Source organism: Cuculus canorus, chromosome 22, assembly GCF_017976375.1.
Source record: "Cuculus canorus isolate bCucCan1 chromosome 22, bCucCan1.pri, whole genome shotgun sequence".
Classification (NCBI taxonomy): Eukaryota; Metazoa; Chordata; class Aves; order Cuculiformes; family Cuculidae; genus Cuculus; species Cuculus canorus.
The window spans coordinates 5322752-5344474 of NC_071422.1; the positions used below are offsets into that span (position 1 = coordinate 5322752).

The 21723-nt window shown below is 50.7% G+C and overlaps 1 protein-coding gene across 3 annotated transcripts; it reads left to right on the forward strand.

Moving 5' to 3' along the window:
• Nucleotides 1–1376: 1376 nt before the first annotated feature.
• On the forward strand, nt 1377–21300 carry FAM76A (family with sequence similarity 76 member A). Of its 3 annotated transcripts, XR_008453281.1 has the most exons (12): nt 1377–1496; nt 2847–2911; nt 3677–3731; nt 4306–4458; nt 5268–5425; nt 5934–6020; nt 6649–6780; nt 11616–11751; nt 12208–12309; nt 14784–19146; nt 20921–21058; nt 21161–21300. XR_008453281.1 is itself a non-coding variant. In XM_054086252.1 (10 exons), exons 1-10 carry the CDS (start codon nt 1416–1418, stop codon nt 14868–14870), a joined length of 1056 nt encoding a protein of 351 aa, XP_053942227.1. In that variant the 5' UTR covers nt 1377–1415; the 3' UTR covers nt 14871–19324. The 3 variants fall into 3 exon arrangements, 2 of the variants coding, with proteins under 2 accessions (XP_053942227.1, XP_053942228.1); XM_054086252.1 differs by lacking the exons at nt 20921–21058; nt 21161–21300 and having other exon boundaries at nt 14784–19324; XM_054086253.1 differs by lacking the exons at nt 6649–6780; nt 20921–21058; nt 21161–21300.
• Nucleotides 21301–21723: the final 423 nt, after the last annotated feature.

Below are 21723 nucleotides of genomic sequence, written 5' to 3' on the forward strand. Positions count from 1 at the left end.
TTCCCAAGGTTTGGTCTGGTCCAGCCCAGCCCCTTCCTTCAACCTTAGCCCTGCTCAGCCCTGTCCCCTGGCCTTGGTCCAGCCCAGCTCAGCTCCTTCCTTCACTACCAGCCTGGCCTGGCCCGGCTCAGCCCCTTTCCTCAATCCCAGCCTGGCCTGGCCCGGCTCAGCCCCTTTCCTCAATCCCAGCCTGGCCTGGCCCAGCTCAGCTCAGCCCCTTTCCTCAATCCCAGCCTAGCCTGGCCCAGCTCAGCTCCTTTCCTTAATCCCAGCCTGGCCTGGCCCAGTTCAGCTCAGCCCCTTTCCTCAATCCCAGCCTGGCCTGGCCCAGTTCAGCTCAGCCCCTTTCCTCAATCCCAGCCTGGCCTGGCCCGGCTCAGTCCCTTTCCTCAATCCCAGCCTGGCACAGCCCCTTCCTGCCCTCGGTCCATCCCAGCACAGCTCCTTCCCCCATCTCAGGCCTAGCCAGGCCCAAACCCCTTCCCTCAACCCTGGCCTGGCATCTTCCCCAGGCCCAGCTCAGCCCCATCGCCTCCACCATCTCCCAGCTCAGCCCCATCATCTCCCAGCTCAGCTCCACCGCCTCCCAGCTCAGCCCCATCATCTCCCAGCTCAGCTCCACCGCCTCCCAGCTCAGCCCCATCGTCTCCACCGTCTCCCAGCTCAGCTCCACCGTGTCCTAGCTCAGCTCCATCATCTCCCTGCTCAGCCCCATCACCTCTCACTGTCTCCCAGCTCAGCCCCATCGCCTCCCACCGCCTCCCTGCTCAACCCCCATGAGCCCCAACTCCCACCACCCCCAACTATTTCTCGCCCCACTTCCGGGTCCCCCTCCCGCAAGGCCTTATGGGCCGCCCCCCCCCCGGGGCTGTTGCGTCACCGCGCCGCTCCCCTTCCCCGCGTGACGCTCCCGCTCCCCCCCGACCAGCGCCCGCGGAGGAGCAACTCCACCCCCCTCAGCGAGCGACGGCGGCGACAACCAATGAGAAGTGGCGCAGGCGGGAGTGACGCGTGGCGCAGCCAATGAACGGGAAGGAGCTGCTGAGGGGGCGGAGCCAGGAGGTGCGGTTGCATCACCCGTTATGGGAGGGCTCCGCCTCCTCCCGCGAGCGACGGCGGCGCGAACCAATGAGAAGCGGAAGAGGGATGATTGACGCGTAGCGAGGCCAATGGGAGAGAGAGCAAAGCTCCCGAAGGGGCGGGGCTTCTGCATCACCGCGCTGCGCCCCCACGTGACTCTAGCCGTATCAGAAGCTCCGCCCCCTCTCTCGAGTGACGGCGGTGACAACCAATGAGAAGCGGCGGATGGATGATTGACGCTTGTTTAGACCAATGGGAGTGCGCGATGCGGCCCCAAGGAGGCGGGGCCTGGTGAGGGGGGCGGGCGGCGCAGCGCCTGTCAGCGGGGCGGCGGGATGGCGGCGCTCTACGCTTGCACCAAGTGCCACCAGCGCTTCCCTTTCGAGGCGCTCAGCCAGGGCCAGCAGCTCTGCAAGGTCCGGGACAGGCGGAGGGGACGCGGCTGCCGGCAGGGAGCGGCTGGGGCGGCGGCCATGGGGGCTTTGTGGGGGAGGGGGGCTTATAAAGGGCCTGAGGTAATTAAGGGGGGGTGCTGATAATGAGGGAGCCGTGGGGCATTTAGGGGGCCTGGGGGCGTGAGAGTAGTTATTTGGGGCCTCGAGGTGCTTATTTGGGGCTTGAGGTGGTTGGTTGGGGCCTGAGAGCAGGGGGTGGATTGTTGAGGGTGGGGTGGGAGGGGTCCCGGGGGGCTTTTGAGGGGGGTTAGGGGGGGTAGAAGGAATTGGGGGGGGGGGGGGGGGCCGCGGGTGGAGCCTGAGGGGTTAACAACAGAGATGCTTTTCAAGGTGCTAAAGGCTGGTTGGAGAGTGTTGGAGAGGGAGTCCTGGGGTCACTTGAGGTTATTTGGGAGGCGGGGCTGTTAATGAGGAAGCCTTGAGGGTATTTAGAGGGACTGAGGCCCCCGGGGTGTTTATTTGGAGCTTAGGGGCACGGGGTGGGTAGTTGAGAGCTGTGTGGATGAGTTCTTGGAGGAAACTCTTCCCAGTGTCTGGAGCTGTGAGCTCCAACGCCCAAGCAGTTTGTGATGCTGACCCTGCTCCAACCAGCAGCAGAACCACCCGTGGAAAGGGCGTTTGGGGGTGTTTGAAGGGCGTTGGAGAGGGAGTCATGAGGGGAAATGGGAGGAAGGTGGGTGCTGTTTGTGAGGGGAGGCCTGGGGCCAACTCAAGGGTTCCTTGTGAGGGAGGCAGTTAGTAAAGAGGATTCTGAGGACGTTTGGGGGGATTCTGGGGACATTTGGAGAGGCCTTGTGGCGTCTTGAAAGAAGGAGGTGGGTTTTGGGGGACAGCCTGGGTGGGTGGAGAAGAATGAGATAAGGAATAGAGAGGGAGATAGGTCAAAGCAGGTGAGCACAGCAAAACCTCAGAGTCGTGGGGTGAGAGGAGAGAGGGGCTGGAGGCACTCCGGGCACAGGAAGCTCGTGACAGGCAGAGGTGTGAATAACTGTGTCAAGACTCTGTGTTCCTGCCCTGGGAGCTGAGGCCAATCGCCGTGACCCTTGTCTGTGGGTGTTGGGGACAAATAAGTCCTCATTATGAATCTCAGTTTATTTCTGGCTCACCTGTGACACATGCCATTCCCATCGCCCTTCCTCTGCTCTCAGCCCTTGCAAGAGTAGTGTGACTGTACAGGGAGGAAATGATTTCAGCGTGACGGATGTGTGTGTGTGTGTGTGGTGGGAGTGGAGGCCAGGAGGTGATCTGGGATTTTGGGGAATGGTGTGCGGAACAAGCACTGCATCTCACCAAAGGCTTCTGTTGTTGCAGGAGTGCCGGATTGCGCATCCCATTGTTAAATGCACTTACTGCCGGACTGAATTCCAGCAGGAAAGGTAAAAGCATGTTGTGCTGGGGAGACCAGTGTTTACTTTAGCAGAGATGCACCCAGGGAACTGCAGTGTTTCCACATCTTTGATGACTGAGCCCTAACCTGTCAGTTGTTGTTGTGGAAGACATGGGGGACCTCAGACCCATGTGAATCTGTCGTGTCGTTAGCTTGGTTGCATATTTGGCTTGGTTTTGATTTTTGGTCAGTGCTCAGATGCGTCTTCCAGTGAAAGATCTGGATGCATCTTCCCAAGAGGTTTCCTCTTGACCTGATTTCTGGTATCCACAAATTATTTCCTTTAGCCGTGCTTCTGCGTTCTTGCAAGCTGTGTAGCTTACAGAGGAAAGATGGGTAAGTAAACCCAGTAGCTGCGCGCAGGCATTGTCTGTGGTGTTCTTTCCTGTGCTTGTTGGATGAATACACCTCTGTACTGACCTGCCAGTCCTACAGATCTGAGGCTGTCAGCAGTGCTGAATCACGCCTGCTGCCAATTAGCCAGTGATCAGACTCCTGTATCTGTAAAGATGAAAACCTGGTGTCATCTGGGGATGTCTTAATTAAAAGATACCTCCCAGTAACACCACTTTTTGGCAAATTATCCTCAACCAGATGGGGATAGGAAATGCACTTTGATATCTGAGTCTCTAGTGAAAATGAATACAGTCTCGCCACTAGAGATGGAGCCTAGGAAAGACAGGGATCCTACCCACAGAGGTTTAATTTTCCTTGGGGAAGTGTTAATAGAACGATCTATCCTTCTTTTTAACAGCAAAACCAACACGATATGCAAAAAGTGTGCTCAGAATGTGAAGCTCTATGGCACAGTAAGTGAGTGGGGCTTGTTTCACCAGCCCCTTTTCCTTTCATCTTTCTTGTCTTTATCCTACTGAATCCCGGAGCAGTTTATGGGCTGGCTGTGTTGTAATAGCATGACTGATCTATAATATGCGGGTCCCTGAAGCGTGAAGCTTTTTACCTTTTCTCTTTTAGTACGGAAAAGAGCAGCTCTGCATCATTTTAGGCCAGGAAATGAACTATTCGATATCCAATCGAAACAAGAGCGTGCTTACACAAACCGAGACTGCTGCAGGAAGCAGCAATAAATCTTTCTTAACTGCTTGTCTAGAGTCTGAAAAAGAGATTTTGATTGTTTCTATTTTATGTTTCTGTCTAGGTTTATGAAATCTAAAGATTTCAGAGCACTTGATAAATGGTCTGGATGCCTTGGCTAAATACACTTTGCTAGAGAGCAGGGTTCCGAGTGTAGTTATGTCTGCTGGATCAGCAGGAGGATTAGCTTGGAATGGGAAAATAAAGGCTTTGAAGTGACAGGGAGAAGGGGAAGTAAATTAATGTAATTAAAGGCACTGCTGTATCGTTTGTTCTTGTTTCTTACAGCCAAAACCCTGCCAGTACTGCAACATAATAGCAGCATTTATTGGAAACAAGTGCCAGCGTTGCACAAACTCTGAAAAGAAGTATGGACCTCCTCACTCCTGCGAGCAGTGCAAGCAGCAGTGTGCATTTGACCGGAAGGATGACAGAAAGAAGGTCAGTGTCACTGTAAAAGGAGCCTGAAAAGATAAAAGTGTTGATGCAGCGATTGTCTGTCTCCTTGACACATTTTCTAGCATTTCAAAAGGGGGTGTCTTATATTTTTCTGGAGTTCAGCTTTGCTGTAGTGGCTGCATTTTGGAGCTGTTTAACCTCTGAGCTCCTCTGCTCCTTTGCCAGATCTATTGAGAAAGATCTCTTTTTCTTGTGGCCTCAGGGTAGGTGGGCTGGCAAAGGAGAAGGCGCCTTTGAGTGAAATATGAGGTGATTGCTTTGGGAGAGGGATGGGAAATGATATTTGTGCCATAGCCTGTGGAGCTGGAAGTGTCATAACTCCACCAGGAAACTTATTCCATGGCTTCTGCACACCCTTTGCTTAAACAACAAAAGTGCTCATTAGGAGTGTGTATTTCTAAGGCAGGCTTTAGAAACTGCACTGATAACTCTGTCCTGCTGATCCTCCTCAAGCAGACACTCTCGCTGTTTTGGTCTCCGCTGATGTATCCCATATCATTTCTTGGCATTGCTTTGGCAGGAATCCCACTGGCATTAGCCTGTCCTCGTGAGCAGGTGCTGTAAGACTGTAAGCAAAGCTTGGGAGATGCTGTAGTTCCAGATTACCTGCTGTTAAGGAGCACTGTCTGCGTTGCATTAGCTGTGCTAGGCACACTTCTTAACCTTTCCAGCCGTTCAAGGGATCCTTTTTGAGTCCCTGTTTATTCATATGCGATCTTAAACCCCAAAGTGCTAGTTTGTGGGCAGCAAGCAAGACCAAAACTTCTTCCCTTCTCTTTCTTACCCCTCAGGTGGATGGGAAGCTGCTATGCTGGTTATGCACATTGTCCTACAAACGGGTCCTGCAGAAGACCAAAGAGCAGTGCAAACACCTGAGCAGCTCTTCCAGGGCAAGCCTGCAAGAGAAGGAACAGTACAGTAGGCTCAGCAGCAGCAGCCACTACAACAGGTAACCTGCACGAGGACTTTTTTGATGGCCAGCAGGGTGCTTGGGAGCTCCACGCTTCCTAAAGTATCTAGGAGAAGTGCCTGGAGGCTTGGTACCTTGGTGATGGGATTTGGCAGTCATCTGTTGAGGAGAATCCAGCTAAGTTGGACTTTGCTGGTTTGCAAACCCTCCTGTGCTGGAGCAGGCTTGTAGTCCGACAGCGTTTCATAGTGATTGGACTTACTGAACCCGTACATATTTAAAGCTAAATTGCGTTTGTAAACTTTAATAATTGAAATGTAGATTTTAGGCATGAGTTCTTCACCTACGTACTGATCTGACTGACACATTGTTTTCTGTTTATTTTTAGTCTCCAGCTACTCCTCAAGGAATGAATTTTTTATCATTCTTTCTCGCGCTAGGAAATATTGTTTTAATAGGTTCAAAGTGGGTGGGAATATTTACCTGCTTCTCTAGCTTAGACAGCAAGTTATTCAGGTTCTGACATAAAATTTCCTCATGTTTCTAGCCAGAAAACCTTATCCACCTCCTCTATTCAGAATGAAATCCCAAAGAAGAAAGCCAAGTTTGATGCCATATCTGCCAATGGTGACAGGTGAGCCTATTACATGGGGAAGTTGAGGGTGGGCGGCCTTGTTTGCTGAGCTTATATAAGAGTTGTGTGTGAATAGCAGGATGCTCTTGTGCTGGAGAAGGGATCTTGGGATTTGGGACCTGTAGGAACTGCGTTAGCAGCTTTCCAGAACCTGGCAGGCCTTGGCATTTAGACATAAGTTTGAGGAGGAAAAGAATACCTAATGCTTGTACCTGCTAGAGCAGAAACTGTTGGCTGAGCAGTTAGAAGAGCCGCAGCTAGTTCAGCTTTATCCTCTCTCTGCAGTTACGGGGTGGGGGCGGGGGCTGTTGGCTGCAATGCTGTACAGTCGAGGTCTGCAGGTTTTGGCCTTTTGGGGCTGATCTGCAGGGAAACAGCCTCAGAGTCGAGGGCCAGAACCTACCTCCCATTTCCCCTCCTGCCTGCTGCAGGAGGGACAAGCAGTCAAACAGCTTTGCTTGAAAGCATCCAATCCCTTTGTGCTGGGTTATATTGATGCGGGCCACATGTGCAGTAGAAAGGAAATCCCTAGCAGAAACAGGAGATTGAGGTGGATTTATATATTTTATTTTTTTTACAGTCTTGTATATGCACATTTTCATTCCTGCCTTTCCTCTCTGATTCTCAGCGTTCCTTCCTCTCCCGAGATGCTTTGTCCCCCTACCCAGAGTGCCCCGTCCACGCTGGCGCAGTGGGCTGCTTCCCAGCAGAGTCTCGGTGCCCGCCATTGTCCTGTTTCTCAAGGCACTGACATCCGGAAGTGAGAACGCCTGCTGTTTTCTCCCCTTTTGCCCTCCCTCCCTGGGAACTGCCTCATACACGGAAACTCTCCCTCTCCATGGATCTCTTTCCAAACAGCAGTGAATTGGGAGCCCGAACCTGAGCATAGGCTCGTTAGTGCCAAAGGGTCTGTTAAAGCTACTGGTAATTAATTTATCACTGCTTGTCTTGAATGTCTTTTATTCAAGATTAGATCTCTTCTATAGATACCTATAGGTATTTAAAAGACAAGCAGATGAAGTGCTTAGGGATATGATTTAGTAGTGGGTAGGTATTGTTGGACTTGATGATCTCAAAGGTCTTTTCCAACCTAATGATTCTATGATGGATTGTATTGGCACCTCGTCAACGTTTAGGAAGTGCTAGGATGGGAAATAGAACTTAAAATGATTTCATAGGGCAGTGGTTCCCACAGAGTGGTCTACAAGACCATTTATCAGTTAAAAGATGGAAAAATGTAAGGATTAACTGTGGCTTGGGAGCTGTGACTGAGCGTGGAGTGGTCAGAGAATTCATCTGACTCTTTTAGTGCTGGTGGAGTCAGAGGAGAGGCTGGAGACACTGGTAGAACCAGTGCAGCTCATCAGTATTGCTGCAGCATTCTCTTTAGAGCCCTGTTAAAGCTCCTGCTCACCTCCTGAGGCCGCTTTCTGGGCAATAGTGAGCAGAGAAAGGTACCTGGCGCTGTCCTAAAGCCTGGGCTGAGACCTGACAACTCATTTTAAGACCTCTGCTAGCTTGAAATATCCAAGGAGGTTCCATGCTCTGGCATCGATGGCTCAGCCATTCATTTGCAAAACAGGAGCACAGATTAGGGGAATCAAATGCCTTCATTTCTGTTTGCTGTTGTGTCAGACGTTGTCAGTCTGGCTCCAAGGCTGCGCTCCCTGCCACAGACTTTTTTTTGATGGATCCCAGTACCAAACTGTGTGTAATTTTAGCAGCTACTGAAGAGCTCCAGCAATGTGCTGTAGACAAGGCAAGCTGCAGCTGCCTCAAATAGACACACGGCTGTGTTTGAGTGGAATGATAATGGTGGTTCGTTAAGTGCATTTTTGGAGTTCCTGGGGTGGGGTTTTTTTTTTTATGTGAGGGTTAACCACCCCCAAACCGCTCTCCTCTTGCACCATTTCCTATCAGATTGTTCCCCCCCAAGTCAGCCTGGAGGCTGGGTCGCAGCCCGAGTGTGGAGTCTGTCGCAGTGTAAGGCTTGTATTCATCAGCAGCTTGGTCTGGAGCGAGGTGAGACAGCGCCTCTTCACTGCCGAGATCAGCCACAGCCTTCTGTGCAGTGTGTTGTGACTCCAGCCAAACTTCTTTGCAGCCTTCAGCTGGGTAAAATTTGGGCATTCTTGAGCTCAGTTAACTTTGGCAACACCTCATTCCAGCTTATCTGGAATTGTTGCTTCCTGGTGGATACAATAGGAAATCCTTTACTGTGTCTTACTGAGTGTTTTGCTCATATATTTTGGAGTAGGTGTTGCTCCTGGTGGCTGTGATACAGCGACTGAGCCATTTCCAAGGATTATCGAATGGGTAGTGCTGAGTGGTTTGTTCTGGGTGGGCTCTCTGGGAAGGTAACAGCACTAACCCCGCTGCACGCTCGCAGCACACCTTGCTCTTTCCATGCCCCTGTGCGTGCGAGGGCCCCAGCTTCACCTCTGGTGCTGTGCCAGTCCTGATCCAGGCAGTGCTGGGTATGCAAACGGTGCCAGAAGTGTTTTTATGTTGCATCCTCTGCAAATGAACACACTGCAGTCTCTTCTCCCATGACTATAGACAAGGTGCTAAGTTGTGCTTTTAACACCCAGCAAGGCTGAGTGCTACTGACTGTAGAACAGCCATGGTGGTGGATGCTGAGCAGCAAAGTTCATTTAGTAAAAAAATCCTTATTTGAATAGAAAAGTCCTGGCGGGTGCTTTAAGCACTGGGATTTGGGCTGAGCTGCACCTGCTTGTGGTGGTGGTGGAGGAGGATGTGTAAATTCAAGTGCTGGTTCTTTTTGATCTGGGTGGATTTTTGCACATGGAGGATGTTTCTGTCAAAGGTTAAACTCAGTTGCTGGCTCGGTCAGCCTGGTCTGTACCTCTTTATACTGGCCTAACTTAAATAGCAAAATCTTTAAGCTTGGCACTAATTTTCAGCCATTTAACAGGTGTGGAGTTTAAGGCAGTCATTTTGGTTTCTTTTCCACTCAATAGAGAGGTGCAGGTGTCTTTGGAAGAGCTCCTCTGTTTCCATTGAAAGCACCAGGAGCTCGTTAATTCACTCTAATTAGAGGCATGACTGTTGGACTGGAGAGCACCATCCCCCTGACCTATCCCACAGGATCCTGGGGATGGAGTTTATTTGTAAGGGGAAGTGGCTTTTTTTTGTTTGTTTCTTTGTTTGTTTGTTTTAATTCTTAATCTGTTTGTTGAAGGAATGAAGCGACTTGTATTTGGCAGCTTCCCTTCTTACTTTGGAGTCTCAGGCTGATTCCTTAATTCAAGGTTAAAGACAGAAATCTTTTGTTACTAACTTGTCACTTTTCCTTACAAAAAAAGAAGAGGAAAAATAAAATCTACATCTTAAATTGGCACCTTGACCACTTGGAGGGTGCATTTTGGATAGGAAAACGCCTGCCTGTGCTCAGGTGCTTGGCAGGAAGGGGTGCCTGGGCACCCTGAGGCTGCCGTTCCCCACTTGTGGGTGCAGATGCCAGGGCAGGAGGTGGCTCCTCAAGCCTTGGGCTCTTTGGAAGACTGGTGGCCCGCCTATCCTGTCTCCCCACTGGGCGGCAGGGCCGGCTCTCACCTTCCTGGCTCCGCAGTGAGCTCTGCAACAGGAGCTGCCAAGGAGGGGAATTTTTCCTGCCAGAGCTGCTCAGGGAAATGTAAGCATCACATCTTTATCACTCCAGGATATGGCAGGAGGGAAGCTTGCCTGGGCAAAGGAATGGTGTAAGCAAGAGTTTGGTTTTAGCCAGAGGGAAGCGGTGGGGGAAGCCTTTTTTGCTGTGTGGAGGCTGCTTCTTTCTTTTTTTCTTTCTCTGCTTCCCAGCATATTGAGTGGGAAAATAAAGTAACATGCTTGCATAAAGAAAGGTGCTGAAGCACTCACCATTATCTTATACTCTGGGAAACTGTGCTCAGGAGCAGTTTTAAAATGGAGTTCTTCTCTGCTAGCATGTGTGTACGAGCCCCTTCTGCAACTCGATTGCCGCCCAGCATAATCAGCACAGCATTACGTCTGCTGTACCCAGAGACCTGCTGCGTCTCGTGGTGTGGGCTCTGCTGTCAGTGTGTTTTAACCATGATTCTTCCACCGTGGGCTGTCTCCCACAGACCCGCAGCTCTGACTTTTTCTTTGCCAAGCTTTCTCTCCCGTTGCTGCAGGGCTGTCCTGTGACTTTCAGATCTGTGGAGTTTGCCTCTGTAGATCACCGGCGCAGTGGTGAATAGATGCTTTGATTCTGCCACATCCTTTCTAACCACTCCAGTCACGGCAGATTGTGCTTTTAGTTAGGAAATGGATCATTTCCAGGTGCTAGAGGAGAATCCTGCGTGGAGTGAGCAGCTTGGTATGCTCTGCCTCATGGGGGACTGGGAGCATGGAGGTAGCAGCACATTCCAAAGGGACAGTGATTGAGGTTCAGACCATGCCCTCCCCACTCTGCTGCAGCTCCCAGCTTTAGGGTTGAACGCAGGCTTTAGGACATGGGTTGAGCTACTCTGGAGGCTTTAGGAAATATCAGGCTTCAGGTAACGCTGGCTGTTTTATCTTTATAGCAGTGGGGCCGTCTGATAACGGCCAGACTTGAAGTAATCTCTGAGGGGAAGCTTTGTTGCGTTATTACTGTCAGGTTTTTTTTATACAGCAGTTTCAGGTGTGTGTGGCTGAGAGTGTGTTGCCCTTTTAGCACTGAGAAATAAAAATCAGGCTTACCATCACAGCGGTGAGGAGGCAGGCAGAGATCAGGTGAGCTTGCTGGGCCTGTGGCTGCAGCCTGTCGGATCTTGTGATCTGAAATAATCCTGTAGTGCCAGACTGTGCACGCTTGCCCAGATCACCGGGTATCTCGTTGGGAGGTTTGTGAATTACCAGCACAGGCGAGTGACTCACGTCCGGATACGTTTTGAGCTGGTTGCTTAGGCTTAGAGTACCTGGTTGTGTACAAGTGGTCTGCTCAGCTGTTTCCATGTCTTTCTGGAGAGTTTTTTCTACTCTGAAGTGTTAACAAAGCATCTTCCTAAATTGCTGGATCACAGTGGAATCTAAAATACCAAAGTCCAGCATGTCTTTTTACCCCCTTTTCCCTGCTGAGGCAAGTGCTGACTTTAATCTAGGTGTTGTTTGTGTAACCTGAGGTTATTTGTTTCTCTTTCATGTTCCTTCCTTGCCAGAAAGTCTGTTTACAAAGTTTTGCAGGACATCCAAGGAACTGCCTGGAACCAAAGAGGGTTCCCAAGTGATTGTGTAAAGTTTCATTAGCTCTCAGATTGCTGCCTTCGACTCCTTGGTTTGAAGAGGGATCCTTGCTGTTTGATTGCTGCAGACACTGGCTGATGTTCAGGAGCGCTGTGCCGGTGCTGATCATGCAGTAGTACAGCTTGTATGTCACACTTAACCCCTTTCCTGTCGAACCATGCGTTTCTCAAATTCCACGTGGCATCCAGGACGGGGATACAGGGAACACCTCCATTCTAGGAGTGTTTAGAGGACGCTGTGTCGTGAAATTATTCCCGTTCTCCTTTGAGTGCCATCTGTGGGACTCTACCCTGCCTCAGTTAAGAGAAGGGGTGGTGATGAGTCTTTCCCTCTTCTCTGTTGCAGCTTTTCTCCGGACCTCGCCCTGGACTCTCCTGGCACTGACCATTTTGTCATCATTGCCCAGCTGAAGGAGGAAGTGGCTACTCTAAAAAAGATGCTACACCAGAAAGATCAGATGATTTTGGAGAAGGAGAAGAAGGTACAGCCCTTGGCTTACTTCCCTGCGCAGCCTGCTGACATGTTCATGCAGATCACACTCCAGCAGAGTGTGGCTTTTTATCTTGGAGCAAGGAGGAGAGTTTCTGGCTGTTTCCAGGCTGCCTCCTTTCCAAAGTTGGGGCTTTCTGGACCCACCCTGGTCTTTATTTCACAAAAGGTCATTTTCTAACCACTGTCTCAGACTTCTGTGTGGGGGAAAGACAGACTAAAACCGCGGTGCTCTGTGGAGAAAAACAGCCCTGGCCACTCTTGGTTGTCTATACCACTCTGTGATGTAGCTCTGGTCTCGTGTTCCTCCTGCTCACCCCAGCACACTTCCAAGCTCATCCAGTCTCACGCAGCTCCTGCAGAGCTGTTTTCTGTGGCAAGGTGTGTCTTGGGTGAAGGCACTCATTTCTTCTTTCAGCTCACTTGCTCCTTTCTGGTTTATCTGCAGATCACAGAGCTGAAAGCCGACCTGCAATACCAGGAGTCACAGATGAGGGCAAAGATGAACCAAATGGAGAAGACACACAAGGAGGTCATGGAGCAGTTACAGGTGACAGCATTTTTGTTGTAATTTGCTGAGCTGTGCTGTCCTCGGGGGTGGCTGAGGACACTCGTGATCACAACACCCTGTCAGCTTTTGCGCACACAGCTCTGCTGATGCTTCTCAGCCTCTGCTCTGCTAGGCAAGGCCCCTCAGCTCTGTACCAGGCTACAGTGCATCATAACCCCTAATTATGTCCTCCTTGCTGCTGTCTACTTGGGCTCTGACTTACTGTATTGTAAAGCGCGGTGTTGTTTCCCCTATGGACTTGATGGGAACAATCAAACTTATTTTACCCACTGCAAAATCAGGTTTGAACCTGTTTCTCTGAACTGCAGAACCTTTGTCAGCTCCATGTAGCTCTTACTGTGATTTATGTGACCAGGAACTAGAGAGAAAAGAGCTCCAGAAACTGTTGGCACTTCCTTTAGTGCTATATCTCGAAGTCCCTGAGCTGAGGGAACAGGGAGAGCAGGATTCTTGTTATGGCATGGAAACAGAAGGCAGGCTGTCAGCATGAACACACTCTGAGCCACCGAAGAGATCGGGTCAAAGGGGAGCTGGTTACAGAGAAGAAATCAGACACAGACATGAACTTTGCACCCTTTTAATTGCTCTGGGGTATAGAATGATCTAAAGCCCTAGCGATGAGAAATGGGAGTGGATAAGACAAAAGGCTTATATTCTGGCTGAAAACACAACCCCTCCTCCTTCAACACACACCCAGGTTAATTATCAAAGGGGAAGGCAGGTTTTGGAGACCACAGCTGCTGTCAGAAAGCTGGTGCCTGCGAGATCCCTTCACAATGCACGTTCTTAAGCACTGTAAGCCTGCCTGAAGGCTGGAGTATCTGTGTGTTATGCTGGGGGTCGGATGTGCATCCCACTCCTTGTGAGCTGGGAAGCACTGGTGGTTTGTATTTGAGGGACTGACGACAGCCAGAGCCTTCTGTCTCTGTTCTGCTTTACTGATCCTGCGCTGCCGGTGTTAGCCCGGAGCTGTTTCTGTCGTGTAGCTTTGGGTGGCCTGCAAAGAATGAGCCAGTGTTCTTGTTCTGGTTCTGAATAGGTAACTTCCCATTAGCACAAACCACCTCTTTTTAGTTGCCTGCACAGCCTTGGCCGTGAGATGAAGGACGAACTCAAGGATGGTCCCTCCTGAGCGTTTCCCAAAGCAGGGCACTCCGTGTGCCTGGGAGCAGTGTGCCCAGCTGCTGCCTTTGCAACAGTTCTGAGGGAATGCCCACCTCAAAAGCTGTCAGATATCTTCCAGCAGCCTTAAACTTGCTCGGTTCTGAAAGGAACAATCAGATCCACGAGCCAATTTGCCTGCTGTGCTCTCCTGTGCTTAGGTTGGACTGGGATTGCCCTCAACCGTTCTCTCTGGTATCCAAATGTTTTAAATCAGCTGGTAATGACTGAGGCTCTGGAAACTTTATTCACTGAGTCCAAAATAAAAAGCTCAACTTCTCAGTTCATCGTAGGTGCCTTGAAGTGTACGCATGATTCACTTCTTGAACATGCTCTTTGTTTTTGCTGCTTTGTCTTTTCTTGGGGGAAACAGGGGTGCCTGTGTTTTTCCAGTCTGCAGGAGGTAAAAGAAGCTGCTTTACTGCATGCAGCACTGGAGCAGAGGGTTTAATTCCTCTAATAAACCTTTGTGGATTCATGCCTTTACTGAAAACCAGAAGGCCTGCATCTGACTTTCACACAGGCTCTACCCCTTATCCTACTACTACAGCATAATTTACTACATAGAGTGAGCTCAGAAGTTTAGTAAAAGGGGTCTGAGAGCCTTGTTCTTAAGTTGCTGTGATATTTATTTTTTTTAATTCAATATAAACCAGCGATGCTATAATTATTGTTTCGGTACTCTGATGGGTTTGGAAAGCTCCCAGTAGAGATGAAGGGTCTGGACAGAGCTGGATCCTCCTAAAACATTGGTGGCATGGGAAGAAACCAAGGGTGAAGCAAAGCTGGAGAACAGTGGGCTGCTTCACCCTGCCCTTCTGAAATAAGGGAATGTGTGAAGTAGGGGAAGCTGGCCTTCAGCTCACTGAAACCAGAGTCAGAGGGGGATTAAACACCAGAGGTTTACTCCACCGCTTCTCATGCTCTTTAAACACGGTGGCCGGTGGAAGGGGAAGGAAGGAAAGCCAGTCCCAGTGATCTTGGTGCATGTCCTTGGCTGGTTTAATGTGAGTTGTGTGCGTGACTCCTCTTGCCATGGAAGCTGTTAACTTTCAGCCCACTTCTTGGTTACAGTAGGAAGATGTGAGGGGGAAGGGACAGGGAGAACCTTTTCTAGGTGGTTAGAGATGAGATGCTGGACTTGAGCTCGTGTTGTAATGCTGCGCAGCAGCACCTACCTACCTTTTCGTCTGCATGCAGGATGCCAGCAGCTTCTGTCCAGGCAATTCTAGGATCCCAAGAGCTAATGATGATCCATGCCATTAAATATGCGTTTTTCACTGTCTTTCCAGGCCAAGAACAGAGAACTCCTGAAGCAAGCAGCTGCCCTGTCGAAGGGCAAAAAGCCTGAGAAGTCGGGAGCAATAACCTCCCCATAAAACCAAACCCCCAACCTGGGAGCTTTCCCCAGCGTTAGCCAAGGAGTCGAGGAGCCTGCCTGATCGCTGGAAGCCCAAACCTCAGTGCTCTTGCTATCCCGCTGCCGTGGACTCGATGGAAACGCCTGCTGCGTGTTGCCTTTCAACAGCACGGTCGAGCGTGTCTGCTTTCAATCTCTGAATACCTCTCTGTATCACAGTGATCCACGGGGAGAGGTCCCAGCCCTCCTAAAATCCCCCCTCAAGTACTGCTTTCTGGAAGAAGCTTTTTCCTAACCAGTTGCTACCACTGCCAGCCCTTTCCATTAGCAAACAGGAACCTGCTGCATTAGAGACTTCTTGCCGGTCGTCCTGGACCCGCTGCTGTGAGGCAGGAGCCGTGGCCAGTTCTTACACAGATAAGACAGGAGCTGCGCATGGTGGGAGCTTGATTCTTCTCGGACTGTTCCCTCTTCAAAAGGAAGCCACTAAGTCATCAGCCCAGTGGAAGGCTGTGCCACTGCTGAGAACGGTTGATCCAGCTTTTTGAAGATGCTCCCAACATGGGGGCTCTGTATTTATTTTGGAAGTGTTCTGTTTTGGTTTTGTTTTGTTTTGTTTTGTTTTTTTCTTCTTTTCTATGTCAGCTTAGCAAACCAAACTGCCCAGTTTTGTGTTTTCTTTTGTTAGGATAGCTTTCGGCTTGGGAGGCAGAGTGTAATCATACAGACCCAAACCTACTTCATATCCCCCCGCGGTGCCCTGGTTACTCTCTGACCTTTGGGGCTTTGCTGACTTCCGCAGCTTGATGAGATCAAGCGTCTCTTACTCAATTCCTTCACATGAGGAGAATCCAAGGTTTGGATGTTCCCTCTGTTCCCTGGATCGAGCTCGCCCCCTTCTCCCCCTTCCCTTGCCCCCTAGCTCCCTTCCAGATGCAGAAGCAGGGGCCAGGTTGGCTCCAGGAAAGCGCTTACTCAGGCAGCAACCCAAGCCAGGGAGTGTTTCTTGGGGCTCTCCAGGGACATTTCTCACTGCTGATTAAAAGCCAGCGGAATAAAAGGGCTAGGAAGGTTCCCTGCAACAGGGATGTGCTTCTCGGAACCAGCACAGAGACCACAGACCCTTCCAGCGAGGCCGGCTGGGGTGGGCGCTCCCTGAGCTCCATCTCTTGGGGTGATTAAAAAGCACTTGGCTGCTGCTCCTCAGCATCCAAGCTCCAATCAGGGTGGGAAGAGCCAGCTCAGGGTTTGAAGACCCATGGGGCGGAGAAGCAGGGGAGGAAACCTTAGCGCTGAAGGTAGGTAGGGAAGAGGAGAAATTGTCTTTTTTGATGCAGGGCTGGTTGCTCTGTCAGGGTTTTTATTAAGCTTTTAACTAGAGATTGTGATTCTTCTTTTTCATCCTTTTTTTTTTTTTATGTTACTAAAGATGACTTAAAGGCACTTTTTTTGATGATGTTGGCTTCCGGCATGGAAGGAGCACACTGCAGCATCAGAAACGCTGCCATGGGGGGGCTTGTTCTTCTTTTAAGAGACTTCTGATGCGAAAACAAGGAAAAAAAAAAGTTACACTTTGCCAGAGTGTGACAGCAGGAAAATACTCACCTAATTTTATACTTCACATGTTTTTAGAAAATGAGGTGCATTGGTGGGGTTGTTTTTTTTTAAATGAGGGCTTTGCTTTTTCGCTTCCCTCAAGATACAGAAATAAATCGAGGGAGAAAGGCCCTGTCTACGCTATTATGGGGTTGTTTTTTTTAATCGTGATAAATTGATCATGCGGTTGAGTAGCTGATGATTTGTAGGTAATAACATTGTTTCTTTGTATGTTTGTAATAATGGAGATTTTAAAAGGGATGCTTTGATTTGTACAAAACTCTTGACAACTGTAGAAGTGTTTTAAAAAATCCTCCTCTGTCTCTGATATTTTCTATTTCCCTTAAAGCAAAAACAAACAAAAAGCCAGCAAAGCATCTTTCCCTGCCTGGAACTGATTTATCTCCTGCTGGCGGCTGCCTGGTCGAAGCATCCAGAGTCTGGTGCGTATGGGAAGGAGACGGCATTTTGCTATTGTTTGGTTCTCTCCTACTTTTGTTTCTGTCTTTAAATCCTCCCGATCAAGCCTGTTGCTAGGATCCTTGTTACTTGGTTACATCCAGCTTCCCAGGACCCATCCGGCTGTATCCAACGAGTCTGTTTTCTTCCCCAACCACATGAATGAAGACAGAGCTCAGAAACAATACAGCCCTGGTAGGAAACAAAAAGCCTAGAGAATAAGCTGTTCTTTCTTTTAAGATATAGATGCAAACGAGATGAGCAAACACCGTTTGTCACTGTTTAAGTCTTCCTCTTATCTCAGCCCAGAGTGTGGGGAAAAAACAGGTTTGAGTTTTCTTTAAAGCTTCTCATTTTCCAGTAGAAATTTGGGAGCCAAAAACCCTCCCGAGATTGCCATTTGGAAGTTTCCCCATCCTTGTGGGAGGCGCAGTGCTTTCCTCGGGGGGCTGTGGATGCAGCTTCCCGGTGGGACGAGCAGCGCTGTGCCTTGCCGAGCTTTCCTCGCAGGGCAGAGGGGTTGCCGTGTCCTTGGAGGGCCTGTTGCAGTGGTGCAGGCTGGGAAAAGGCAAACCCTAGCTCTATTGGAACAAGAAAACCAGTTTTTCCAGCTCAAAATAATCTTTCCGTGTTATATTTTTCAAAGCTTGGAGTGGCACACAGAGAATACCCATTTTTCTGGGAAGCGGGAGTTGTGACACCCAAATTCACAGATAAACGCAGGGAAGAAAAACAGTGCCTATGAAATCATTCTCTGCAGTGTGGTTCTTCCAGTCTCTTTGTTCTTCCAGTCTCCTCGGCTTCTCGTCAGGGTCAGGGTTTTCATCTCAGGTTTGTGGGGTTTGCTCCCTGACTTTGCTGAGCTCTAGTGAGGGGTGAATGTTCGGCTGCTGAAGCTCTCACAGCCTCGCTGAGTTTCTGCAGCTCAGGGTGATGCCTTTGTGCTGGGCTAGACCAAAAATCTAGGTGAGGTCCCTGCCCACGGGCTGAGGCTGCTGGGACACACAGCGAGGGTGTAAATCAGCGAGATTTGTTCAGTGTGTCCTGCACCAGGCTGGCTTGGATGCTTCCTGAGCTGAGTATTACACGTCTGGTCTTGAGCTGCTCCTCATTGCTCCTCCTTAGGAGGAGCCGCTCTTGGTTTTCCGACAAAGTTGCCCACATTGCAAGTTCGCAGCCCGCGCGGCTGCCAAGGGAAGGTGAGCTTGGCACCTCTTTCCCGGTTAACGGTGCCAGCGGCGCTTGGCGTTCACAGGGCGCTTTATCTGTGCTGAGCGCAGCACAAACCTTGCCTGTCCTGGAATGCGCCCAGTTATCCCTGTTTACAGCAGACTGGGAGAGAGATAAGAGCTGGTCTGCCAAAGGCTGGGCTCCGAGACAGCGGGAGAGCTCAAGATCCTTACTCCCCACCTCCAGGGCCGCGTCTCCAAGTGGCTGCTCCATCCCTGCTCTGGTGGAGCTGCAGGGAGGATTCCAAAGGGGTTGGGGGTAATTTTTGCCTTTCCCAGCCAGATTTTGGGGAAAAATCTGCCTTTGTCTGCTAGCACAGGCTTCCTCCTCACGGTGGTGTAGCCACTGCTTCTAAACCAGCTTGGACCTTGGGCAGACGTGTCCCTGCCCACGGCAGGGGGGTTGGAACTGCGCGATCTTTAAGGTCCCTTCCAACCCAAATGATTCTATGAATGTTTGCAGGAGATATGTAGATATTTCATTTATTTGGAGTTGGGATTGCTTTGTTTCTGTTTCAAAGCTTTAGGAAAATATGGTTTCGACAGTAACTAAACGCTTCACTATTACATACTGCCCTCAGCTGCTTGCTAGTAGCGACATCAAGGCCAAAAAAATGAGACTTTTGGATTTTTGGTAAGTGTTTTTCTCCATTCTGCTTGTTTTGGGTGAGCTGCTGTTTGGCTGCCCCTTGCCCGCTTCCAGCAGAGATCTCTTCTCAAGCTGCAAATGCTCAAAGCTGCTGCGGAGCTGTTGCTGGTTGGGTTTTCAGGGCACAATGAAAAAAAAAAAACCTCTTACAAAGTATTTCTTGAGATCTTCTCACCGAGAAGATAAGATTGGGTACTTTGAAGTAATTACTTGAATAAATATCTCCTTTCCAAACTTGCAGACCCCCTGGCAAGGACCTGAAACTTCAGTTTGCAAATGAATACGAAGCGGTTTGCAGCCTTGGCAGCGTGTAGGGCAGCAGAAATTAACCCGCAGCAGAAGTGAACCGACTTAACCAGCCAGTAATTAACCCACAAACACTGCTCCCTTCCATTCCTCACTAATTGCTGGGGCTTTCTGGGAGCTCTGGCTCAGGCAGCACACCCTGGAGGCAAGAGGCTTTAAAATTGCCTCTTAAAAAAAATCCTTTAAAGCTTCAATAACTGTTTTGTAGCTGAGCCAGGAGAGGTAAGAGATGAGGGAAGCGAGGATGAGCTGGGCAGGGAAGTGAACCAAGCTGTCCCGGGAGATCAGGCTCCTCGCAACGCCTGTGGAGAGAACAGAGGATGCTTCAGAGGAAATGGGGAGCCCTGCAGGAAGGACACGGGGTTTTAGGGGTAGGAAATGTTCAGCGTTGCATTCTGACCTCGGTCATTGCTAAGGGGGTAAAGCTGGCACAGGCGATGAGCCTCGATCCTTTGGGATTGAGCTTTCGCCTGAGGTTTCCATGAAGAAAACTCGGCTGCCCTTTGCCTCCTTCCAAAGCAAAGCTGTAGAGGTCCAGGAGTCCAAAGGTGTTTGGGCTGTAACCCCTGTCCTTACCAGTGCCAGACCAGCAGTCCCAGTACTCAATCCTTGTTCCTGGAGCACATAGGAGCAGCACCATTCCCACCTCTATTCCCAGAGGCTCCAGATCCCTCAACCAGTACAAACCATTGTTGCTAATGGGTTTGTTCTGCTGAAGCCGAGCGTGTGCAGCTCCTGTTGTCTCATCTTCGCAACAGGAGGGTTGGAACTGGATGATCTTTAAGGTGCCTTGCAATCCAAAACGCTCCACGATTCATTGATGTAGAGATGGTCTGGGGATGTGGAGATGGGTTGGGGACATCAAGGTGGGCTGGTGACCTGGAGATAGGCTTGGATAAACGGAGATGGGCTGAGGACCATATCGGGGGTCACCTTCCCTCCCCAGCTCCGAATGAGACGGCTGTAGAGGAATTCCCTTCTCCACCCCACAAAGAGTCTGGGCTTCCTTCTTCCAGCTCGCCAGACCAGGTGCTGGTGGGGTTTCCCCCTGAAAAGGGATGGGATGTTAAAGGGGATGGGTAGGGTGACCAGCCTTGGTGGCAACCTCAGCTCCCTGGCCTTCGGACAGAAGCCGAGTACGTAAGGAACACAAAAGCACGTCTTATCTGCTCCTGCTGCCTCTGGAGCTCCTTGCAGAGCATCCCTGTGAGGTCTCTGCTGCTTCCCTTTGTCCTCGGGGTCTGGCCTGGCCAAAAGCACTGAGATGGTGAAGCTCCAGGCAGGGCAGCAGCTGTCTGCGGCCAATCTTGTTCTGAGGTGACTTATCTGAAGCAATCAGTCTGGCCTTCCTGTTTAGCTTCCTTGGAGCATTGCTGAACTACAGCTTGTGCAGTCAGCATCTTGATAACCAGAGCACTGTCAGTCCCTAATTAATTGCTGAGTTGTTGCTCGTTTCCCATGATTGGCGTTTGTGGGTGTCTGGGTTCAGCCCTCGGTTTCCTCTCTCAAGGAAACTTTGCCTTTCCTTTGCCATCCTTTTCCCAAGGATCGCACTGAGCGTGTTCCCATAAGGTAAAGCCCTGGGAATTGGCCAACACGGAGAAACCCTCCTGCAGTTCAATCATAGAGTGGTTTGGGTTGGAAGGGACCTCAAAGCCCCTCCAGTCCCACCCGCTGGATCCAGTTGCTCCGAGCCCCATCCAACCTGGCCTTGAACCCCTCCAGGGATGGGGCAGCCACCACTGCTCTGGGCAATCTGTTCCAGGGCCTCCCCACCCTCACAGAAACACGTTTCTCCATAAGATTTCATCTCCATCTCCCTTCTTTCAGCCCAAACCCATTCCCCCTCATCCTCTCCCTGTGCTCCCTCATCCAGAGCCCCTCCCCAGCTTCCCTGGAGCCCCTTTCTGTGCTTGAAGGTCGCTGTCTCCACGAAGAACAAGCACTGAGCTCAAACTGGGACAAAAGGTGAGACCTTAAGCACTCTTGGGTGACCTTTGTGGGATAAAAGCACTGGAGATGCTGAAACTGCTTTGGCACTGTCTGGCATCGCCTATTTCTGGCACGCAGCAAGAGAGGCCACAAGCCCTGGCAGCTCGGAGGTGGTGGGAGGTCATTTCTCTTCGCCATCCAGAGGAGATGCTGCCGACAACCCGAGCCAGCCGCTGCGTGGGCTGGCGCATCGCCAACGGGCGAGGAAAAGTGCTGAGGCTGCAGGTAAGAAGCAAGCAGGCTGCCTCTGATCACCCAGGGTGGGCTTCGACCAGGGCTGCGGAGCAGATGGGGGATCACGTGCTGCTCCCGATAGCCGAGCGCGTGCACCCACCCGGCCGTGCTCAGCCCCTCCTGCCCCCAGCGCCGAGCAGTCCTGCTGCGGGGCAGCCGCCTCTGGTGCAAACATCCTTCTGGCACAGCCCTCGGTGTCTTCTGATGGGATATTTTTACATGAAATAGTTGGCAGCAGCTCCAGCTCATCTGTGCAGCTGGATCGCTGCCTGATCCACACCCGTGGGCCATCTCAGCCTCTCCCCTCCTGTTTGGAGCTTCCTAGAGGGGAAAAAAGGGGACAAGAGAGACAGCAGCATCCTCTGCTTTGCTTGCACGGTGTTGCCTTCACCGCTGCAAAGCAAGAG

Excerpts from the sequence above, each read along its gene's own strand:
- FAM76A (XM_054086252.1), top strand. The coding sequence starts at position 1,416 with ATGGCGGCGCTCTACGCTTGCACCAAGTGCCACCAGCGCTTCCCTTTC. Across the intron at positions 4,459-5,267 it reads GGAAGGATGACAGAAAGAAG|GTGGATGGGAAGCTGCTATG; the intron begins GTCAGTGTCACT and ends CTTACCCCTCAG. Across the intron at positions 12,310-14,783 it reads AGGTCATGGAGCAGTTACAG|GCCAAGAACAGAGAACTCCT; the intron begins GTGACAGCATTT and ends CTGTCTTTCCAG.